At 50.6% G+C, this 21566-nt stretch overlaps 1 protein-coding gene across 2 annotated transcripts in view; it reads left to right on the forward strand.

The window, feature by feature from the left end:
- The window catches only part of OXTR (oxytocin receptor), a 105986-nt gene that overhangs the window by 77843 nt on the left and 6577 nt on the right, over positions 1 to 21566 (forward strand). The window contains exons 1-2 of one of the 2 annotated variants that reach the window (XM_058726135.1): positions 4374 to 4634; positions 5462 to 6534. The exons of the other annotated variant lie outside the window; for it this stretch is intronic. Of the exons in view, the coding sequence (XP_058582118.1) occupies positions 5607 to 6534 (928 nt within the window). The 5' untranslated portion in view covers positions 4374 to 4634; positions 5462 to 5606. Of the gene's footprint in view, positions 1 to 4373; positions 4635 to 5461; positions 6535 to 21566 lie in introns of those variants that run through there. 2 annotated transcript variants of the gene reach the window in all.

Raw genomic sequence — 21566 nt, forward strand, 5'->3', positions numbered from 1 at the left:
ACTTCGTGTCCTGGCGGAGCACCATAGTCTTTCCAGTACAGTCCATACTCACTCTTCCTTGAGTACCAGACTGTGTGCACACAGTCACCTCTGTGCCCTGAGGACACTCACCACACAATCTGTTCTGTGCCCACTGCTTGGCTGTGTGTGTTTTGCTGCCAAGACTTAGAAAATGACAGATAGGGAGCGCCTGGATGGCTCAGTCAGTTACACATCCTACTCTTGGTTGGGGCTCAGGTCATGATCTCACGGCTTGTGAGTTCGAACTCTACGTTGGGCTCTGCGCTGACAGCTTGGAGCCTGCTTAGGATTCTTTCTCTCTGTCTCTTTGCCCCTCCCCTGCTTGCTCTCTCTCAAAAAAAATAATAAAGTTTCAGATAGAACAGTAAGAGATCTTAGAGATTGTCCAGTACTCTCATTTTAAGGAGAGGAAATGGAGACCAGGGAGGTGGGGGCTTGCCCCTGGTCGTATAAGGCAGCGTGTTCCTGGTGGAATCGGAGCTCTGAATTCAGACAGGAATCCCTGTCCTTCTGCTTGTCTTGATTTTCTCACCCTCCTCAGGAGCCCTGGTGGGTAGAGTTCAACTCCAGACTCAGCACTGCCTCTGGGTGCTGTGATTCAGGGTCACCCCACTGGGCACATAGCAGGTGCTGAGAAAATACTTAATGAATGTGCATAACATAGCTCAGGAAATAGTACATTTTGTCAAAACGTGTCAACATTTCAAGAAGAAAGGATGTTTTGTTGGGTGCCCCTCTGGGAAGAAATGCCTTTAAAAAAAAAAAATAATAAAAAGGAATCGAGTAGGCTGTTGGAATTGGTGGAGGAGGAGGAGAGATGGGGCTGCCTGGGGCTTGGGACAGTGTTTGTGTTTGGATGCTGTTGAGTCACTGGAATTTCCCGTAGGTTCCTTCTTCCTACCAGAGATGGACAGATAGACCCAGGCAGTGGTGGCAGATGGGAAAAGAAAGCTTGGTTTTCTTAGGGTGTCCCTAGGGACTGGTTCAAGTCCCGTGTCTATCTCCTTTCCTCAGACCACACCCCCTTGCCCTCTCCTTCCCCAAAAGATCCTTCCAGTTTTTATCTCCAGAACCTTTTCAGTGCTGCTCAGTCAGGCCTTTCGTGACACAGGAGGTGGCTTGGTCTATGCAAAGACTAGAGTTTTGGTGTGGCTTCATTTCTTTTTATTTTCTTTTATCTTATTATTTTTTTAAAGTTTTATTTATTTTCGAGAGAGCACAAGAAAGGGAGGGGCAGAGAGGGGGGAACAAACGATCTGCAGCAGGGTCTGTGTGACAGCAGAGAGCTCAGTGTGGGGCTTGAACTCACAAACCATGACCTGAGTCAAAGTCGGGTGCTCAGCTGACTCAGCCACCCAGCTGCCACAGTCTGGCTTCATTTCTGATGGCAGTGGGACCTTGGGCACGTCACCTGTCATTGCCATGTCAACCTGGACATCTTGCTGTTCAGGCGAGCCCCATTCTCAGTGGGCTCTTATTCCATTTGCCTCCTGCCACTTGCCCCCTTCCAGTCCTTCCTCCAGCTGATGCAAATGCATTATCTCTTATCACATCTCCATCAGGTAACCGGGTAACCAGTAACCGCCTGCCTCTCCCTGGCTCCCAGTGTCCCTGCACTCAGAGAGCGCAAAGTCCCTTAACAAGGCTGTCAGCTGGGTGGCCTGACTCTGGCAGACCTCTCTAGGTTTGCCTCATGCTTTCTTGCAGCCATGCTGGTCTTGAACCAGCTGTGTGCCTGCACCAAGCCCCTCACCCTCTCTGAACCTCAGTTTCCTCATCTGTAAGAGAGACAACATGAGAATTCCAATTGTTCTGCTTGTTTGGAGGCTAACAACCACTTTGAAATGACTCTGTGCTCCTCAGGGCCCTACTTCTCCAAAAAAAAGTCAGTCACAGCTTCCAAAGCTCCTGATTCTCAGTAAACCTTTTCTTCTGCAAAAGAACAGTCTGCTTTTATTCCAAGCTCAGTTATTCCCCCCAAATGCTTTTTCTCTCTGGTTATGTCTTGTTGTGTCCTCACCTAGGCCAAAAGCATCTACAAATGGAAGATGCATCTATTTATGCCAATTCCTTAATAGGGGGTGTGTTGTCACATCCATTGTCAATTGTCATGTTTGTGGAATTAGAAGTATCATGCTTTATCTTTGTCATTGCTTTCTCTCAGGAAGAATGGGCCATGTGTATGAGTGACAATAACATGCTTTCTCACACAGGGCCCCCCCCCCCCCCCCTTCAGCCAGATTTACACAAATACTATTCTGGGAAGCAAGGGTCTGACTCTAGTGATTAATTTACTGAGGGATGTTCTTGGGGAATCCATTCATAATTTTCTCAACACATTTTATAGATAGGTATGTACTATAAGAAAGGTGATGGGTAAGTATAATATATCCCATCAGGGGTGCTTGGGGCAAACCCTTCCTCATCCCATCATGGGGTGGGGCAGATGTGGTTTACCTTCTAGAATAAGGTTCTCAGATGGCATACATCATCAAACTCCAGAAAACCAGAAGGGTGAGATCTCAGAGATTGGCTCTTTTGACCAGCCCTCTCATTTTACATATGGGGAAACTGAGGCCCAGGGAGCAAGTCAAGATCACTTAATGCTCACCTGAGTAGTTTGTAACTTTAATCTGTAATTTGTGTGACAAAGGCTAGTTGTTAATGTTGTTAAAAACAAGACAACAGACCCATGGGGCACCTGGGTGGCTCAGTCAGTGACTCTTGGTTTCTGTTCAGGTCATGATCTAACAGTTCATGAGATCCAGCCCCATGTCGGCTTTTTGGTGACAGTGCAGAGCCTGCTTGGGATTCTCTCTCTCCCTCTTTCTCTCTGCCCCTCCCCCATGTACTCTCTCTCTCTCTCAAAATAAATGAAATTAAAAAAAAGACAACAGACCCAAAATGGAGTTGCATATGCTAAGCCCCACATCACCAAACTGAGTTTCAGTTTCACCTCTTCCAGAGATGGAGTTTCAAACCAGTCAGTCAGGAACTGCCTGATGGGCACTAGAGAACAATCTGTCCAACAGATCCCTGCTGTCCCCTATCGGGAAATAACCTTGCAATAACCAGTCACTCTGTAGCCTGTAAAACTTCCATATTCTGTGTTCCGGGGCTTCCTTCTGCCTATAAAAGTCTTTCACTTTGTAAAGCTCCTTGCGGCTGGCTCCTTTTCATCTATTAGATGGGAAGCCGTTTGATTTACGAATTGCTGAATAAAGCCAGTAAGATCTTTACAATCTATTTGCTTGAATTTTGTTTTGTAACAACATTATGATGCAGCTAGCTCCCAAAGGGCAAGAAAGACAGCTATCATCCTTTCCAATGCTGCTGGAATCCCCAGGCCCATCCTGGAATGCTCACTCAACTCTAAGAACCTTGGGACCAGTACAGAGGAATGGTTTGTCCCAAGGATGTCTTGGCACAGGGCTATAATTGTGGATTCAGCAAACCCAGTCCTTGGCTAACTCAATTCTCTCCACATAATTAAAAGAGAGAGAAATGAAATGTCAGGATGAAGTATGCATTTAAATTTTAAAGAGCCTTGTTCATTTTTGAATCCTCACCTGGTTTTCCCTGTCTTCATTCTTGGCCTCTGTAAAGTCACTTGAAAGAAACAACAACAACAACAACAACAACAACAACAACAACCTGATTTTAGAATAGGAAAGGAGTTTGGAGTCAGAAGAAGCTGTCCTTACCATTTCAGTTTCCTTTGGCATCATGTTGGGTTTTAATTTTGAAGTGTGGCAAAGAGGCAGAAATGGCTTCTGGCCACAGACTGAGAGAAGCACTTTGAAATGAAGATAGATTCTTTTCTTTTCTTGAGATATTTCCTTAAAGCTACCTAAAGAATGAACCCCTCTGCCAGCGTTGATTAGAATAGAAGGCGTTTCTCATTCCTCAGGAATGGGAATAGGAACAAAAGTATTGCAAAGCAAGGATTTACTTGAATTCACTGCTAAATCCAGTAGAACAAGCTCCTGGGAGGGGAAAAATAAAAGCGCCGAAATTAACCTGATGTTTGGGAAGTATCAGTTAAATGCTTTTGTAACTTCATCACCATCCACTCAGGGGAAAACACCGCTATTCAAACCTCCCATTTGCCTGAGAGTCAGGAGCTTATAAACCAAGAAAGGAAGAAACCAAGCAGGTTATTTACGAGCTCCGTCCCTCTTGCTGTTTTAAGCTACTTTGAAATAAGCCTGTTACCGCTCTGGGGCAATCGCTGGGCGAGTAACTCGGCTCTGCGGGGGTCGTGGGGGGCGGCCCTCCGCGCCTCCCAGCGGACTCCTGTGGTGGTGCAGCCCGGGTCCCCGCTGCAGAAAAGCGGGCCACCAGCAGACAGCGCCTCATCCTGACGCTGTCAGCGCGCACAGCCTCGGCTGCTCTCCTCGCTCGCCTTCTGTCCCTATCCAGGGACCGATTAGGTGCGGGCGACGGGATTCCAGCTGAGGTTTCAGAATCTGAGACCTCACCAAAGTATCAGACTGGGTGCCGCCAGCAGCCACCCCAGTCTGGGTTGGGAGCGCACGCGTCTTTGGAGCTATCCGCGGCGGTGCAGTTTCCCCAGGGAGCCAACTTTAGGCCAGCTCGAGGACTGGGTGCAGGTAGTTGGGTCTTGCGTACGGGTGGAAGGGTTGACTGGGGCTGGTGGAGCCATTGGAACCCTAGTGGAGGTGGTGGGGTGCCTCGCGACTCTGGCACCTGGAGGCACGCCCGGTGCTCCCAGAGCCTGGAATGAGACTTCTCAGGAGCAAGATGCACAGCCCTTAACTGTCGAGGGCTAAGGCGCGCGTTGGCTTGCTGACGCTGCTGGGCTCTGAAGGATCCTCATGGGAGGGGTAGTGGGAACAGCAGTTGGGAGTCCTGAGGGGTAGGTATTGAGACCGGAGTTCTTCCAGGAGGGACCGCTGGATTGGGGTTCCACGGAAGCACTTATTGTGGGAGTTCGGGGTGAGGAGGGATCTTAGGAGGTTGGAGAAGGGTGGTCCTGAGCTGGGGTTTCCCAGGCAAGTAGTTGTTTGGGGCATCTCCGGGGGAAAATAACTGCAGTAAGGTTTACTAGGAGAGATGGCTGTTTGGGGCGTCTCGCGGAAGATGGATGTGCTGGGGTGGGGGGCGTGGCGGGTAGCTAGTTTGGGAATCTCTGGGAGAGGTAGACTGTTTTGGGAGGCCCAGTCCCGGAGGACAGTGGCTGATTCCGACCCTCCCTTTTCAAGGAGCTGGCAGTCTGGTAGATTCCCGCTCATTTCCAGTGGCTCAGAGGAGGTACCTCAAGCGGGGATTTCTGGGGTGGCGGCTGAACAACCCCCGGGCCGGCCGTTGTGCTCCTAGTCCCAAATAATTTGGGCTTCCTGGGAAGGGGACAACTGAACCGCAAGTGCGTCGGGAGAGAAGTGCTTGGTCTTCTCACGGCCCTCTGGGTTTGTTTCAGGCTCCGACCCAGCAGATCGGTCCGAGGGGTCTCAGGCAGTGGAACCCGAGGAGTCCCCAGGCACGCCGGATTGCGCGTCGGGTCCCGTCCCGCAGCGCCATTCCTTAAAGGGCTCTAAGGCCAGGGGCGCACGGCAGCCACGGGCATGGAGGGCGCGCTTGCGGCCAACTGGAGCGCGGAGGCGGTCAATGGCAGCGAGGCGCTGCCGGGAGCCGAGGGCAACCGCACCGCCGGGCCCCCGCAGCGCAACGAGGCCCTGGCGCGCGTGGAGGTGGCCGTGCTGTGCCTCATTCTCTTCCTGGCGCTGAGCGGCAACGCGTGCGTGCTACTGGCGCTGCGCACCACGCGCCACAAGCACTCGCGCCTTTTCTTTTTCATGAAGCACCTGAGTATAGCCGACCTGGTGGTGGCAGTGTTCCAGGTGCTGCCGCAACTGCTCTGGGACATCACTTTCCGCTTCTACGGGCCCGACCTGCTGTGCCGCCTGGTTAAGTACCTGCAGGTGGTGGGCATGTTCGCCTCCACCTACTTGCTGCTGCTCATGTCTCTCGACCGCTGCCTGGCCATCTGCCAGCCGCTGCGGGCGCTGCGTCGCCGCGCGGACCGCCTGGCGGTGCTCGCCACGTGGCTGGGGTGCCTGGTGGCCAGCGCGCCCCAAGTGCACATCTTCTCGCTGCGCGAGGTGGCCGACGGCGTCTTCGACTGCTGGGCCGTCTTCATCCAGCCCTGGGGGCCCAAGGCCTACATCACGTGGATCACGCTCTCGGTCTATATCGTGCCTGTCATCGTGCTCGCCGTCTGCTACGGCCTCATCAGCTTCAAGATCTGGCAGAACTTGCGGCTCAAGACGGCGGCGGCGGCGGCGGAGGCGGAGGGGCAGGAGGGCGCGGCGGTGGCGGGCAGCGCTGGGCGCGCGGCTCTGGCACGCGTCAGCAGCGTGAAGCTCATCTCCAAGGCCAAGATCCGCACCGTCAAGATGACCTTCATTATCGTGCTGGCCTTCATCGTGTGCTGGACGCCATTCTTCTTCGTTCAGATGTGGAGCGTCTGGGACGCCAATGCGCCCAAGGAAGGTAGCGCTGGTGGGGAACTGGCAGGGGGCGGGGTGGGGAGTGCGGCGTCCTTGCCTCGATGTCTCTGCACGTCCAGGGCTCTAGGGGTCTCATGCAGGAGAGGTGGGCCTTGGAATCCTGCAGAACTGGGTTTGAGTAATGGCTCATTATCAAGGGATTTGAGGGCTTAACTTCCCTAAGCCTTGGCTTACTCTTCTGTAAAATGACCATGATGAAACTGCTGGCTCTCATCAGGCAGTAAGGGAATGAAATGAGAAAATGCGCGCCAAGTCCTTAGCAGAGTCCTTGGGCTACATATGGGGCGTATGGTTCATTATTATGGATGAGAAAACTGAGGTTCAGGTGACGTTCCCACATGGTTAGCCAGTGGTGGAATAAACTTAAGAACGCAGGTGTGGGGCGGCTGGGTGGCTCAGTCGGGTGAGCGCCAGACTTGGACTCTGGTCATGATCTCACAGTTCGTGAGTTCAGGCCCCACATCGTCATCGCTGCTGTCAGCCCAGAGCCTGCTTCAGGTCTTCTGTCCCTTTCTTTTTCTGCCCCTGGCCCGCTTGCATGCTCTCTCTCAAAAATAAATAAACACTTAAAAAAAAAAAGAACTCAAGTCTAAAGCTCCCACCGCTTTAAATTTGCATTGAACTTGACTTTAAATTCAAGTCAGCCCAAACACACAGTATGTGGTGGCTGGGGCTTCGGGGGGATGTGATGTAGAGTCCCTGAACCCCTTGCCTGGTGGAGGTGGTGAGCCTCAAAGTAGAGAGGTGGGTGCCCCAGAAGGTAGAGGGGCTGGGGATGCCTAAGACTAGAGACTGTTTGTTGCTTGTGCTGGGGAGGGGTGGGGGTGGGGGAAAGGAAGGGAGCCCGGATGCACACTTTCTGATTTGACCTGGGAGACTGGGTGGTTTCTGTAGGCAAGGAATGCACTTCCAGATTGGAGGACTGAGGAGGTCAGGGCTGAGGGTGGCCAGAGGCTGTTGTCTGAACTTGGGCACTGTCAGGAAGGCCCAGAGGAGAGTGTAGAATGGAGTAGTCTGTGGGGAGGGAGCTTGGGAGAGCAGAGAGCATCTTGGGTCCTGGGGCTTGTGGCCACCACTGGGCTGCTGCAGGCTCCTGGCAGCTTGGCCTTCAGTGCCCAGCACTGTGCCCAGCACTGTGGAGACACAGTGCCCAGCTGTCTCCAGCAGCTCATTTGCAAAGAGTAGGAGGAATGATCCGAGGTGGCAACTGACTTACACCTTTTTGTTTGAGGGTAAAAGCTCGTAACACTACACTGGGATGCAGGTGAGTCAGATGCTTATAAGGAAACATGGAGGGGTTTGCTTTCACCCTTTCTGCAAAAATGTCCCATTTTTAAATATAATCACTCCTGCTCCCAACAGTCTAAAATACAACCTTCCCATGGAAGCAGAAGTCTCCCTTCATTCAGCTGGATCACTTAGCTTTGCTCTCTTCCAGAAACCACAGACTCCTGGCTTTAACCAGCCCTCCCCGTTAACCTAGTGTTTGCCTTAGTGGCCAGGGCAATTATCATTCGACATGTGCTGAGCACCTGTGGGATGTCAGGCTGGGGCAGTGTGGGGTGAGGATTGCTATGAAGACTCAGCAAAGCCAGCCTGGCTCCAAGGTGCAGCCTGTGGTCATGCCTTGAAGAAAGCGTTCAGGGGTCCAGAGAGGGGAAGGTACTTGCTCCCGGTCACACAGCAAATCGGAGGCAGAGTAGAGCTATTTTGTCCTGTGCCAGACTTCTTATGAAGGACACATGAGTAGGGAGCTGGGTTGGGCAAAAGCCAGCAGTGGCTGGTTTCTAATCAAGGCATCAGGCTACACCTGTTTCCTGGGCAGAAGCTGAAGATTCAGACCTGAGTCTTGAGGGCTCAGACACTAGCCCTTGAGGAAGTGAGACTGATACTGAGCAGATCCTGGGGAGATATACTGGGGAGTCTTCCTTCCAGTGCTTACTAGTGTGGGATTCCAGGTGAAGGGTCCCCTTCTCTACCTTGTTTTGTTTTATTTTATTTTATTTTATTTTTTTAATGTTTATATTTGAAAGAGAGAGAGAGAGAGAGAGAGAGAGAGAGAATGGGGGGGAGAGGGGGCAGAGAGAGAGGGAGACACAGAATCCGTAGCAGGCTCCAGGCTCCGAGCCATCAGCACAGAATCTGATGGGGGGCTCGAACTCACAAACTGTGAAATCATGACCTGAGCCAAAGTCAGATGCTTAGCCCACTGAGCCACCCAGGCACCCCAATTCTACACTTTAAAAGTACATCAGACAGTCCATTTCTCTGTCTTAAAACACAGAGAGAGTGAGAGGGAACCCTCAGCTAAAGTGGGGGCCAGAGGCCTTTTAGGTACATGTGGTTCCCTGAGGATTTCCAGGCAAGACCTTCAGTAGAGCCGGACCCCTGTTCTCAGGCTCCAGGAGTGGGGAAAGACACAGACTCTAGGAACCTCCCATCTCCCCTGTGTTCCTGTGCTTCTTTCCCAGTTCAGAGGAAAAGGTGGGTGTCACACGGAGAGCATAGGTCCCCCTGGTCTTCCTCGACACTCTGTCTTGGGTACTGTGAGAAGAGAACAAGTGCAGACAGCAGGGGATTCATGATACCACCGCTGCCACGAGCCAGCGCCCAGTCCCCACGTGCCAGGCCCATCAAGCATCAAGGACTTGGGCTCTGGTCACCAGCCTGGCCAAGTCGTGCCTCGGCCTCAGGGCTGCAGCGGGTCTGAGTGGACATGGGCTCAGCTGGACTGTAAACTCTGTGCCCACGTGGCATTAATTGGGATAAGTGCAAGTAGCAGGTTGGGCCATCAGAAATGATGGTGTTTACAGTCACTTTGGAGACATGACTCTGTCCCAAGGCTATCGTAAGTGTTAAGGAATAAAAGAAAGGTACACTTGAGCTACTCAAGAGATTTTGATCAGCACCGCGGCATGAATGCACAGCCCCCACTTTCCAAGAGGAAGGGAATTCAGAAGAGATGCAAAACAGCGAGATCAGGGCCCCTCGCTCTGCTCATCTCCTGGGGAGTGGAGGCTGCAAGCTCAGGAAACCCGTTGAGAGCAGCATGACATTCCTTCGGGGAAGCCCAGGGGCAGACAGCTACAGATGGAGGTGGAGGGAGTGGGGCAAATGTGGGGTCTGTTCCTGCCAATAGCTTCATGATGAACACCTCTGAGAGAATAAGAAACTCCTGAACCACTGGCTACAGATCATGGGCCGAGTGGATGGAGAAACCATGCTTGTCTTGGCAGCTGGCCTCGTGGTCCTTCACAGGGCTCCAAGTCCCTGCCTCCTGTAGGGTTTGTGTGCTCTGGCATTCTCTCCAAACCCAGATGCTTCTTTTACATCGCTCTCCCTTGATGGACTTCTTTACCTCATACCCCTTTATTCACACCAAGCGCTGCCTTCATGGGTTTAGAGCTCTCCTTGTTCCAAAAGTAATGAGAGGTAGGCCACAAAGATTCAGGCACCGCAAGGAGATAAAGTAGATACGGGGAGACTTGGATGAAAGGGGAAGAGGCATAGGAAGATTATAACATGATTGTAATAATAATAATAAAGGCTCTGTGGGTAGAGGTGAGCCGTGCACAGGGCTTCCTTTTCTAAGAGCCAAAGGAAAGAAGGAAACTCTCAATTTCAGTATTTCCATTGTTCACAAGAAAAAACAGTGAGAGAAGAAGAAAGGAAGAGGAGCATCATGGTAATGTTTGAATTCCTCCCCACCCAAAACAGCCACCTGCTGTTGGAGCCCCAATTTGGTGAGGCCAGTGAGGCCACAGAGGTAGGAGTGAGACCAGACACCCATGGCAGGTTTGGACAAGCCCCAGATGTATCCTTCATAAGCAAATCCCAGTATCAAAGATTGGGTCAACCTTTCCCCCCTGAACTCGGTAGGTTTGCTTTGCTGCTGGTCCCAAGGACTCGGACCCTGGAGTAGTTCTGAGAGAGGAGGTGGAGAGGGGGCATATCTGTATTTCCAGGGATTTGTCAATGCTGCTTGGTATAGTGGAGCTGATTTTGAGTCTCTGTGTCTAGTGTTTGTGAAATGCCTGGTCCAGTGGGCAGAAATGAGAGAGGAGGGGGGACAGGTTGGACAGGTGTGCTATCTGTACATACCAAACACTATTTGTGGCTCCTGTCTGTTCAGCAGAAGGTGCCTGGAAGCTAGAGGAGAAGCTTTTGAATTAAAAAAAAAAAAAAAAAAATCTCACTCGCAGTTCATAGATGAGCCAAAGTCTTCTTTCAGAATTCTCTCAAAATGGCCGATTTCTGTGAGAGCAGGAAACTGCCCCGAGAACAGGGTGGGGACCTCCACTGCATGGAGATTGCAGAAGGACCAAGAGATCCATCTGGTGGGCCAGGACAGCAGACAGGCACTGTGGAATCCCACATCGCACGTGCAGAGAAAACCACACAGTTTTGGCCTGTACCTGGAGTTCGCTCTGCCATTTTCTCCTCTGTGTCCTTTGAGCAAGTGGTTCTATCTCTCTGGGCCTCAGCTTCGTCTTGTGTATAATCAAGGAAGCAGAGCCTGCTTGTGGGTTTGCTGTGCAGATGACCTGATAGGACCCATGGTACCTGGGGGCCATGTGATCGGTGTCGCTCTTCTCCTCCTCTCCCCCCATCCGACTTGTTAAAAGTTTTGTTTGCATTCTTGAGACCGACTTTGAGAATTTTGGCAGGTATTCCTGAGGGAGGAAGTGGACATTTTTCTCTTGAGAGCCCAGCGGAAGGGGGTGGGGGTGGAAGCCGAGCCTGCCGGACAATAGGGAGGTTGGTATGTGGGGGAGAAACTTGTTAGGGCTGGACTAGGAGCGTTGTCACAACAGGGACACCTTGTGTGACAGTGCCTAGCATAGGGCTGGGCATCCATCGGGAGCTCAGCCAATGCTTGCTGAACAAATAGGAAGGATATGGGAGGAGGAAGGTGCTGGAGATGGGCTGAGTTGGACTCAGGAGAAATAAGGGTTTTCTTTTGTTGTCGTCATTGTTTTCTTAAATTTTTAAAGTTTATTTTTTTTTATTTATTTTGAGGGAGAGAGAGAGAGAGCAAGCGAGCATGAGCAGGGGAGGGGCAGAGAGAGGGAGAGAGAGAATCCCAAGTAGGGATTCAGTGCTGTCCGCCCCGTGCCCGATGCAGGGCTGGAACTCAGGAACAGTGAAATCATGACCTGAGCCAAAACCAAGAATCAGACGCTCGACTGACTGGGCCACCCAGGTGCCTTAGAAATAAGGGTTTTCTAAGTAGCCCTCCAACAACAGAATTGGCTACCTGGGAAAGAAGTGAGTGGTCACTTGGGGGCAACCAAACATCTATCAGGGGTATTGTCCTAGGAGGAAGGTGGAAATGCTCAGGGGCTTGGTTTTAAGTGTTTCCCTGCCTGAAAATGAGCTGCCCAGCTCCTCCCATTCTCTATGGAACTGTGGTCCCTCTGATGTGGCTCTGCCCACCTCACCATTCTGCGGATATTGTGCCCAAATTTTGGGTGGGCCAGACACCTTGCAGGAGAGGGGGGGGTCTGCTCTTCAGGTGACCCACTGGTACGGAGAGCAGTGGGGGAGGGAGGGCAGGCAGGAGGAGATTGGACAGATCATTCTTTGCCCTGAAGAGCTCTCAAACTTGGCCCCTCTGGGTATAAATTGCAATTAGATGGACAGTTAACGATCACACTCTTGGCATTAAGCATTTGTGAGTTATGTTCTTGGCTAATGCTCATGCTTTCCTTTTGAGTTTCTGCCCCAGGTGACTTTACCCTTTTTTCCCCCCAAAAGGTTTGATTAATAACAGCAAAATAGAGAGGGAGAGGGAGAGGAAAAGGGAGAGAGAGAGAGAGAGAGAGGGAAAGAAAGAGAGAGAGAGAGAAGAAAGATCTGTTGGATGAGGCTTTGCTATATACTTTTTCCCATTTGATGGATGTTTGGGATGGTGGGGAGGCTGTGGGGGGCTGTGGGTCAGGAGGTGAGTTCCTGGAGCAGGCCTGCCCCTGGCTTCAGGGCATCTCTGGAGAGCCTGGGCTGGCCGGTCAGCTGTCTGAGGGGTTGGTCCACCTGACACCCCCACTGCTTTGTGCTGGCAACTACTGGAAGCAGAGGGAACCCCACAGGGCTCACTCCCAGAGGCTGAGGCTGGGTGGGGGCTGACCTGTGCTCTGCCAGACCCCATTGCGTCAGTCCCAGAAGACAGCAGTGAGCACTGGTGACAGCCCCCTTCAGAGACCTGGTCTTGTCACCATCTCTGTGATTTGGGGCATGTCTCTGTGTGATGGCTAGGCCTCTGTCACTCCCATCCGAACAATGGGAATAGAACATGACACCCTCTCTGGGTATCCACTTCAGTGATGTGAGGAGTCGGATGAGTTGGTGACAGTAGCCACCACTGGCTGAGTACCCAGCCCCGCTTCTCATCCTCACCTGAACACAGCAAGGTGAGGGGGCTTTATCCCCATTTTACAGAGGGGGAAACCGAGGCTCGGAGAGGCATGACCTGCTCAAGGATGCGGTTGAGTAAGCAGTGGAGCTGGGATTTGAACCCAAGCGCTCTCACACCAGAGACTGCCAGACTGCACTGCCCCTCCTCCCCAGGCCAGCATTTTCAAGGTGGTCCACCATGTTCGGCCTTGGCATCTCCTGGGTGCTTGTTAAAAATCTGATTCCTGGCCCTGCCCCAGAGCCCTGCACCCTCTTTGCAGCCCCAGTATCCCTACACGCACCCACCTGGCTGCACGTCCACTCATAGCACCACCCCCTTGGCATCCTGGGTTCAAAGTCTGTGCTTCTCAGCTACTCCTGCTACCCACTGACCCCTCCATCTTAGCAGTACCACACCTGTCATGGTGACTCTTCCCTTTCCATCACCAGCTTTTGGTTGAGAGCAGCATGTCTTGACTTTGGCACTACGGCATTCTGGGCCAGATAATCTCTGTTGGGAGGGTGGCCATCCAGGGCACTGTGGGGTGGCTCATGGCATCCCTGGCCTCTACCCACTAGATGCCACTGGCTCCTTTCCCTCGGTTGTGACCACCAAAAGTGTTTCCAGACATTGCCGAATGTCTCCTACAGGGCAGAATCGCCCCAGGCTGAGAAGCAGTGGTTTAGGCCCACTATGTAGGTGTGGCCTGAACTGATATCTAATGAATGAGGGCAACCTCATCTGCCCTGAGCTCTGGCCAGTCTGCCTAGTATACCCCCAGTCAGGCCAGATGACTTGTCAGTCCCCACGAGGTCCTTTTGCTTTGCTCCCATGCTGATTCTGTTCCCACCACGGGAATGCCCACCCCGAGTCTCTTCTGTGGAGACCCATCATCCTTCACAGGCCAAGTCCAAGTGTGGGCTGCTCTGTGGCACAATTCCAGTGGGTACCATTTACCTCCTGGCCTGTGAGAATGATGCTCCCAGGAGCTGTACAGGGCACAACTCGAACAGCTGGACATGGAAGCCTCATCCAGTGTTCCCATGAAACCCTCCCTGCTCCCCCCAGCTGGAGGCCTCCTTCCTCCTCTGAAGGAGGGAAGTTCATTCTGCAGTCATTAGTGCCTCCGAGGGTTCTGTCCATACAACCTTTGCCTTGGTATCTCAGTCCTCCAGTGAGGAGAGTTTGCAGGGAGCCAATCCCTAGTTCCTCACCTGCCCTCCTGTGGCCAACGGCTGACATTTGCATAAACATGGGACAGCCAGGCCAAGGTGGGTTACGGGGCTTTGGGGGCAACACCCCCATTTTCTGCTAGGCTGGTGTCAGGCTCTCAGGTCCCGAGGTGTATGTAGCATGATGGGGTGTCAGCAGTGACCTTGGGCTGTTGACTAAACCTGCCTGGAGCCCAGTTTTATGGAGTTAAGAATAGAGTTTAGGTTGTGGGGAGGGTGGGCTGTGTCCGTGGCACAGTGCCTGGCATATAGTAAGTGCTTGATAAATATTTGCTTTAAAAAGGAGAGCAGTTCCAAGACATGTCAGGTCCTGGACCGAGTCAGTGCAGTTGGGTGTGGGAATCGTGAGCTCAGGGGTATTTTAGCAGAAGGTCTGCAGTTTCTGGTGAGGAAGGAAGCCCATGGGTGCTCAGAGGGGAAGAGGTGAAGACTAACGAAAGCCCCACCTGGAGGAGGCAGCAGGAAGCCAGGCAGAAAGGTTCTAGCTCTGGATTTTAGAAGCCCCAGAGGACACTTGCATAGGGGGTGTAACCAGGCAGTCATGTGCGAGCATCCCCATTCCTGTGATCTGATTCCTGGCCACGGAGGGGCAGCCTCTGCCAGAGTCTCTGTCGTGCTTCAGCTGGCACTTCCTGCCCGTTGCCCTGTGCTCCATGGCTCACCCCTCACACCAAAATGGCCCCTCTTGCTCATTCCATTTCTCTCTCTTTCTCTCCACCTGACCTGGATCTGAGTGTGAACCTCATTTTCATACAAGGAATGACGTTAGAATACACTTATCACATTAGAGCCACCTCCTGTGGTCAAGCAGGGAAATTGCCTTTTCACCTTCCCAGCTTGCCATTGGCGGCTGGATGTATCAGGATTTCCTGTCTGCTAATTTCACGCTTCAGTTCACTTCCATCCCTTACAGACCTCTTCCTATTTTCCAGTGTTTGCTGGCAGTCAGGGACAGAGCCACAAATGACACACCATTCCCAGCCACCAGTCTGTAAACAGAAGTAATGACAGCACGAAGGGATGATGCAGTAAGAGAGATCTTTATTCTCCTCCCACCCCAAGTGTTTACCCCAGGAGGCATCAGTTGATTCTGACTCCCTGGTGAAAAACCCTGGAGGGTTTCAGAAAGGGAACCACATTTGAAAAGGGGGCTGTGGGAGCCAGTCGGAACTGCCAATGCAAGGAAGCACACTACATGTTGAGATCATCGGGCACTTAACTTTAGTACTGTCTTTCTCCCTGTTGGAGGGATACTTCTCAAACTTCAGCGAGCACACAGATCACGTGGGGGATCTTGTGAAAATGCAGATCCCAATGAAGGAGGTCCAGAAGGGAGCCCAGGAGTCTGCATTTTTACCAAATATCCAGGGGATGTCTATACAGTGCCTATGCATCTGGCCCATTGACTATGTACTGAGTAGTAAGTCTTTAATATCTTACCTCTGTTACCAAAATGCACAGTTTGCCTTTGCACATAGGCTGAAATTGGCTGCAAGACTTGTCATTCCCTGCATGGTAGAGAAGGGCTGGTCATTTACAAGAAAGCCCCAGCGGTTGTGCTTCCAGAAGGCAGTTATTCCTTTTGTTCAGCCCAGTGAGCCCACCTTGTTTCCCAGATTTGAGCAGGGACACAATAGGAGCCCATTTAAAGCTCCATAGCCCACGAATTTGGCTCCTATTCCTGACTTTAGGATACATGGGGAGATCACACAGCTGTGAATTTTAAAACAATTCCAATGTTGTAAAATTGTGGTCTTTTCTAAGAAGGCGATCTATTGTAATACATATTAGTGTTCGATCTTTATATAACTGTACATTCAAAACTCATTAAAAAAAGAAAAAAAGCCTTTGGTAGTACACAACTCTCAAATTCCTGCACAGCCTCTATAGGAATAAGGGATTCACATCCAGATTTCCAATCCCCTGGCCAGGAGGCCTTGTACCAAGCAGTTGGTTTCTGGAGTGAGGGCCTCTTAAAAAAGTTGACGGGCTTGATTTGATCCAGATAAGAGATGTTAGATAAGCCATACGTCTTTGAAGTGTACATGAAATGCATTGGTCACCTCAGGCACACACAGCCCAGAGAGGCCATGGCCAGCTGCCCATCAGCTGTTCTGGGCTAATTTGGGCCTTCGGTGGCAGGGCGGAGGGGGTACCGGGAAATCCGAACGTGGGAGTTCTTGGGGCTTGAGTAAAGCCACGCTGGTAGGCGGGTGGAAGGCTCTGGGGCAAGTGGCCCTCTGCCGCCCACCCCTCTGTGAGTCACAGTGCCGAGTGGAAATGCAGAGTTGTTTCTGTCTCCTGGGAGTACTGTTGGCCAGCAGGGTATGTTGGCTTTTGGTGGGTGGCCATTTCTGCTCACTTCCCCTGCTTGGCACATAGGAGCTCCCACTGGAAGATCACCCTTAGCTTTGGACCCACCAGCCTGTTCCCCAGTGCTGCACCTCCCTGTTTAACAGCCCGCCTGCCATAGTCTGTCTTTCCCTTGAGGTCAGGTTCCCAGGGCTGCTGCAGCATGCACAGGGCATGGAAAGAATGCAAGAACATCCTCTTCCTCAGAGAAATGCCCCAAGCTCATGGCCAGGCAGGTGTGAGGGCCCAGTCCGTGGCCCAGTACCTCCCACGGACCCTCCCTTTCCGGCAACGACCAGAGAGAGCAGTTTGCACTGCCTTAGGGCTCCATCCAGGGGAAAGATGTTATTTTTATGGGGGGCAAGTGGAAGAAACAGGATTCTGAGACCCTGAAATCCTGCCCTCTCCCGGGGTTGCAGCCACGTTCCCCTTTGGGTTTCTTATGTCACTGGCAGAGAAGGTTTTTCCTAATGAACTGTCTGGAATTCCTTTGGTATCACATAATCCAATCCCAGTGCTCTGGGTTTTGATTTTTTTTTTTTTTTTAATTTTTGAAGTCCTGGAAAAAAGGACAAAGGACAATTTCTTTAATCGACCTGAGATCAGAAGCCCCCAAACTTGGGGCTTTAAAAAAAGTATGCAGTTGGTCATATCTCCTCTCTGTTAATGATAATACTAATCACCTAAATTAACACTGCCATTCACAAAGCCCTTTTATACTTTTTTCCCCCAGTTTTCTTAAAGTCCTTGGGAGTGTTATCTCCATTTTATAGGTAAGGATGTTAAGGCTTATACAGCAGATGTGGCTCAGAGAAGGAGAGTTCAGACACCAGGGATTTGCATCTGAATCCAGGGTCCCTGGCTTCTCCTTCCGACAACAGAGCCCATGCCCCCCTGGGGCCCCTCTGTGAACTCACCCCCATCCTCCTGGCAGCTATAGACCACACCTTTTGAAGAGTCTGGTGGATTCTGACTTCCAGCTCCTCCTTTCTGTGCTCTGACTTCGTCATTTCTCTGCTTTGTGGAAAGTGTGGCCGCGGACCAGGCTCAGAGCTTGGTAGCAGGGACAGCCCTTCAGAGAAGCCTGAATTAAGGCAAAAGGGTAGACTGTTGTACATTTGCATAGATGGGTCATTGCACGCGAGCTGCCCCTGGGACAGGGTGTTGTGCTCTGGCCAAAGGCGGTGCCCTGAAAGGAACTCAGCCGTGAGCCACACTGGCCAGCTCCCTGGCAGCTGGGGGATGAGCCCCCTAGGGCAGGACCCACGCCTGGGACATCACAGCATCCAAGGAACACTTGCTAGAGCCAGCCTGAGGCAGCATCACTCTGAGTCATCTTTTCATTCAGTGTCCCACCAGCAGCAGCTACCCAGTGGATGCTTGTGTTTTGAAAGAAGACTGTCAAACAGTATTTTAGTATAGAACACCTGGAGGGTGGCGTGTCCTAGAACCTGGAGCTGGAACACAGCGAGCAGAAAGGAGAGATGGCAGTTTACAGTGCAGAGACGGCAGCTGCTCCCAGCTGTGCCAGGCATGTGCATTAAAACAGATCTTAGCACTGACATTTGCTGGGCAAGATCAGACATTCTCAGGACCCCGAGTAATGTGGAATAAGGTGAGAACATTCTCCTCTAATGCTAGTTCTTTGTTTGAGCACATCTCTGACTTTGTAGAGCCCAGGCACCCTCATAGCGCTCCCTGAAGATGGCCCATTGTTTCATCTGTTTAAACCCATCAGGAAATTGCAAGCTAGCTGAGAAGGGTAGATAAGGTCTGTTGGTTCCACTGGTGACACAGGCATTTAGAGCCGGGGATCGAATCCATAAGCTGACATTCTTGGCCATGCAGTCTGGCCCAAGAGCCATGCTGAACAGACATTGCCGTATGGCAGTGCAGCTTCCAGAAGCTCAGCCACTGTGTACTGTGTCCTGTGCCCCACCCTGAGCTGTCTCAGATTCTGAGACACAGCCCAGCCCAGGGAGCAGCCTCTCCCCATTGTTTCACCCATGCTGGTGTTAACTCTTATTGTTAAGAGAAGTAGCATTTATTGGGCATCATGGTAGTGATAATGACAATAGCTAAGTTTGCCAAGTTCTGACTTTTATTGAGCCCCAGGAATCGTGGTGGGTACTTGGTATCTCCTGTCTAATGAAACTTGGCAGTGATTCTGTAAAGAAGTTCTTTTTATTAGCCCCATGTCACAGATGGAGAAACTGAGGTTAGGAGAGGTTAGGAGACGTGCCCTGGAAAACTCAGGTGCAAAGTGGCAGAGCCAGGACGTGGGCCATGTCTGGGTAACTTGAAAACAAAGCCATCGCTCAGCTCTCCTTCTGGTCGGATGGGAAGAAGTGTGCTGGGCCTGCCCTCTGGGTTTTCCCCTGCCCTTCTGAGCCCCTTCCCACTGCTCTTTAACATCTGCCCCTCCTACAGGCATCAAGGATTGGCTAACTTTTTCTGTAAAGGGCCAGACAGTAACTATTTTAGGCTGGTGAGTATAAGGTCTCTGTAATAGGTACTCAACGTTGTCCTTGTAATGCAAAATTTGCTACAGAAAATATATCAATGAATGGGTGTGGCTGTGTTTCAATAAAACTTTATTTAGAAGAATCAGCATCAGGCGGGTTTTGTGGGCTATATAGTTTGCTGGCCCCTAGTCTAGACCAGGAGACATTTCTGCCAGGAACAATGGTGATCTGATAGGAAGCGATGTGTTTCCCGTCCCAGGTATACTTAGATATTAAAAGACTATCACTGGGAACAGGCAGTACCTAGCCTCCATGGGCAATTACATCTGTGTGGGAAAGGGGTAGTTGCTGTCTCTCTGTCCCTCAGATCACACCAGGAGGGTGATTGCCTGGCCAGCATGTGTCTTTGCTTTGGGACTGAGAGGATTCGCTAACTAGTACCAACCTGATGTGTGAATGCTGACCTAGTTATTAATTTCAGGTAGGAACACAGGGTGACTTGTGTGTCCTTGGGGAAGTCATGTCCCTTCTCTGACCTTCACTTTCCTCAGCATATAAAATGGAGATGAGTCTGATTTGAAAATCATATGATCCTGTGCCAGTTTGAGAGGGTGATTCCAGTGGTCAGCATTGCTGTTGTTATGTGCTCCCTTGGAAACAACATCATGAATTGTGAGGACACTGTTTTCCATGCTTTGTTCTGTTCCTGTTCTTCTGAAACCCTATGAAGGTTGCAGCAGTGTGGCCTAAACAAGGTACAATAAGTGCAGAGAGCCAGTGAGGTGCAATCAGTCGGTCACTTACTTGCTCCGAAACCATCAATGGCTCCCCATTATCTATAGATTAAAGTTCAGACAGCCTGGATTCAAGATCCTCCTCAGCCTAGCTCTTTCCAGTTTCTTTTCCCACACCCCCCCCCCCCCACTCCAACTCTGGAAGTCCCTGAAGGTTCTTGAACATTCTTTCTTATGTGCCTTCATTCCTATTGCTTCCTTCCTTTGGAATGTCCTCCATAGACTGTTTTTTATTCCCAAATAGCTCTCCTCCCTGCTGATGGCTTGCATTTCCACCACTGGGGACTCATGTCTCTGGATAGTTAGGATATTGGCAAATTTTAAAAGTCCAAATGTGCCCTTAACATTTGGCAACCTGACACAAGCAGGTTCAGTTTATAGAGGCTCATCCATCCCCCAAGGAGCCAGGCCAGGCCTGTCATTCATGTCTGTGGCCACCAGGTGGGGGCAGCGGGTGCTGGCCCTAGTCTCAACTCCTCCACCCAGGCTGGCCATGTAGAGGTAGAAAATCTCCCTATGGTTACTTGGGAATCCTTTAACTGTTTACTTTTTTGTTGTTGATGTTTCTGTATGCTTTTTTTTTTTTTTTAAATAGGAGAAATGAGTTAAATGATCCAAATGTAAAGAGTTGGGCAGGTAGCTTAAGAAAAAAAAAGACACAATTATAACTGTATACAGTTAGGCAAAAGTGGTGCCTTCCTGTCCAAGGGTGAACTTATTCCTGCCACGACCTTCTCTACCTTGTTTATATCCTTACAAACCTAAATTCTTGCCTTTGTGTCTGATAGTTTACTCGGTGCCCTCTTTTAATTTTTTATGTGTCAGTTTTACCTCCTTTATTTTATATGTTTAATTATGATTTTGAGGACATTCTCTTTTTAGTCTTTTTAGTCTTAGTCACTTTTCACCAGAATTTCTAAACTGAAATTGATCGTCTTAGCTCTCCAAATCAAATATTTATTTTTTTAATTCTCTTTTAGAGAAAATGAGGGATTCAGTAGTACTGGCTTTTTCCCCCCTTCACTTTTCCACTTTTTTGTTCTTTACTATTTTAGTCTAAGGATTAGCTAGCTGCTTCTCCTTTGTTTTCTAAACATTCTCTTTGGCGAAATTTTTTGCTTTTATCTGTTGTAGTTTGCTTTTGTGCCAACAGGTGCATCAAGTAATTAGACCACCGGTTCTCAAACTGTGTGTGTGTGTGTGTGTGTGTGTGTGTGTGTGTGTGTGTGTGTGTGTATGTGTCTGTGAACCCCCTGGAGGTCTGTCTACAGCACACTGGTGAACCTCACCCCCAGGAGTCTGATCCAGTAGGTCTAGGGTGACCCCTGAGAATTTGCATTTCTAACAAGTTCCCAGGTGATCCGGGGATCCCACCTTGAGAACCACTGCATTTGTTTTGCAGCCAAACACTTTTCTCCTTTTGGTGCTTGGCGACTTTGCTGACAAATGTCTCCATGCTCTGCATCTGTGGTGGCATCAAGATCTCGTGGCTCCTCTGTCCCTGTGAGAAATCCTTTCCTGGATTTAGCTCGAATTCTGGAGTTATTTTTTGAAAACTTTTTGCAGAAAAGACCAAGACCAGCAGATTTCCCCTTCTTGCATTCTCGGGTACATGGTTTTCCTTTCAGGTCTCTGCTCCTCCATTGGTAGGAGAGGTCTGCAGTTTGTCAGATTGAAGTCCATTGCAAGAAACTCAGATTTTTTTTCCCCCTCCTTCTACTTGGAAGTATATAGGATTAGGAATTTTTCTTTTTTCTTTTCTTTTATTTTTTTAAATG

The sequence above is a fragment of the Neofelis nebulosa genome, chromosome 4 (genome assembly GCF_028018385.1).
Source record: "Neofelis nebulosa isolate mNeoNeb1 chromosome 4, mNeoNeb1.pri, whole genome shotgun sequence".
In the NCBI taxonomy this organism is placed as follows: domain Eukaryota; kingdom Metazoa; phylum Chordata; class Mammalia; order Carnivora; family Felidae; genus Neofelis; species Neofelis nebulosa.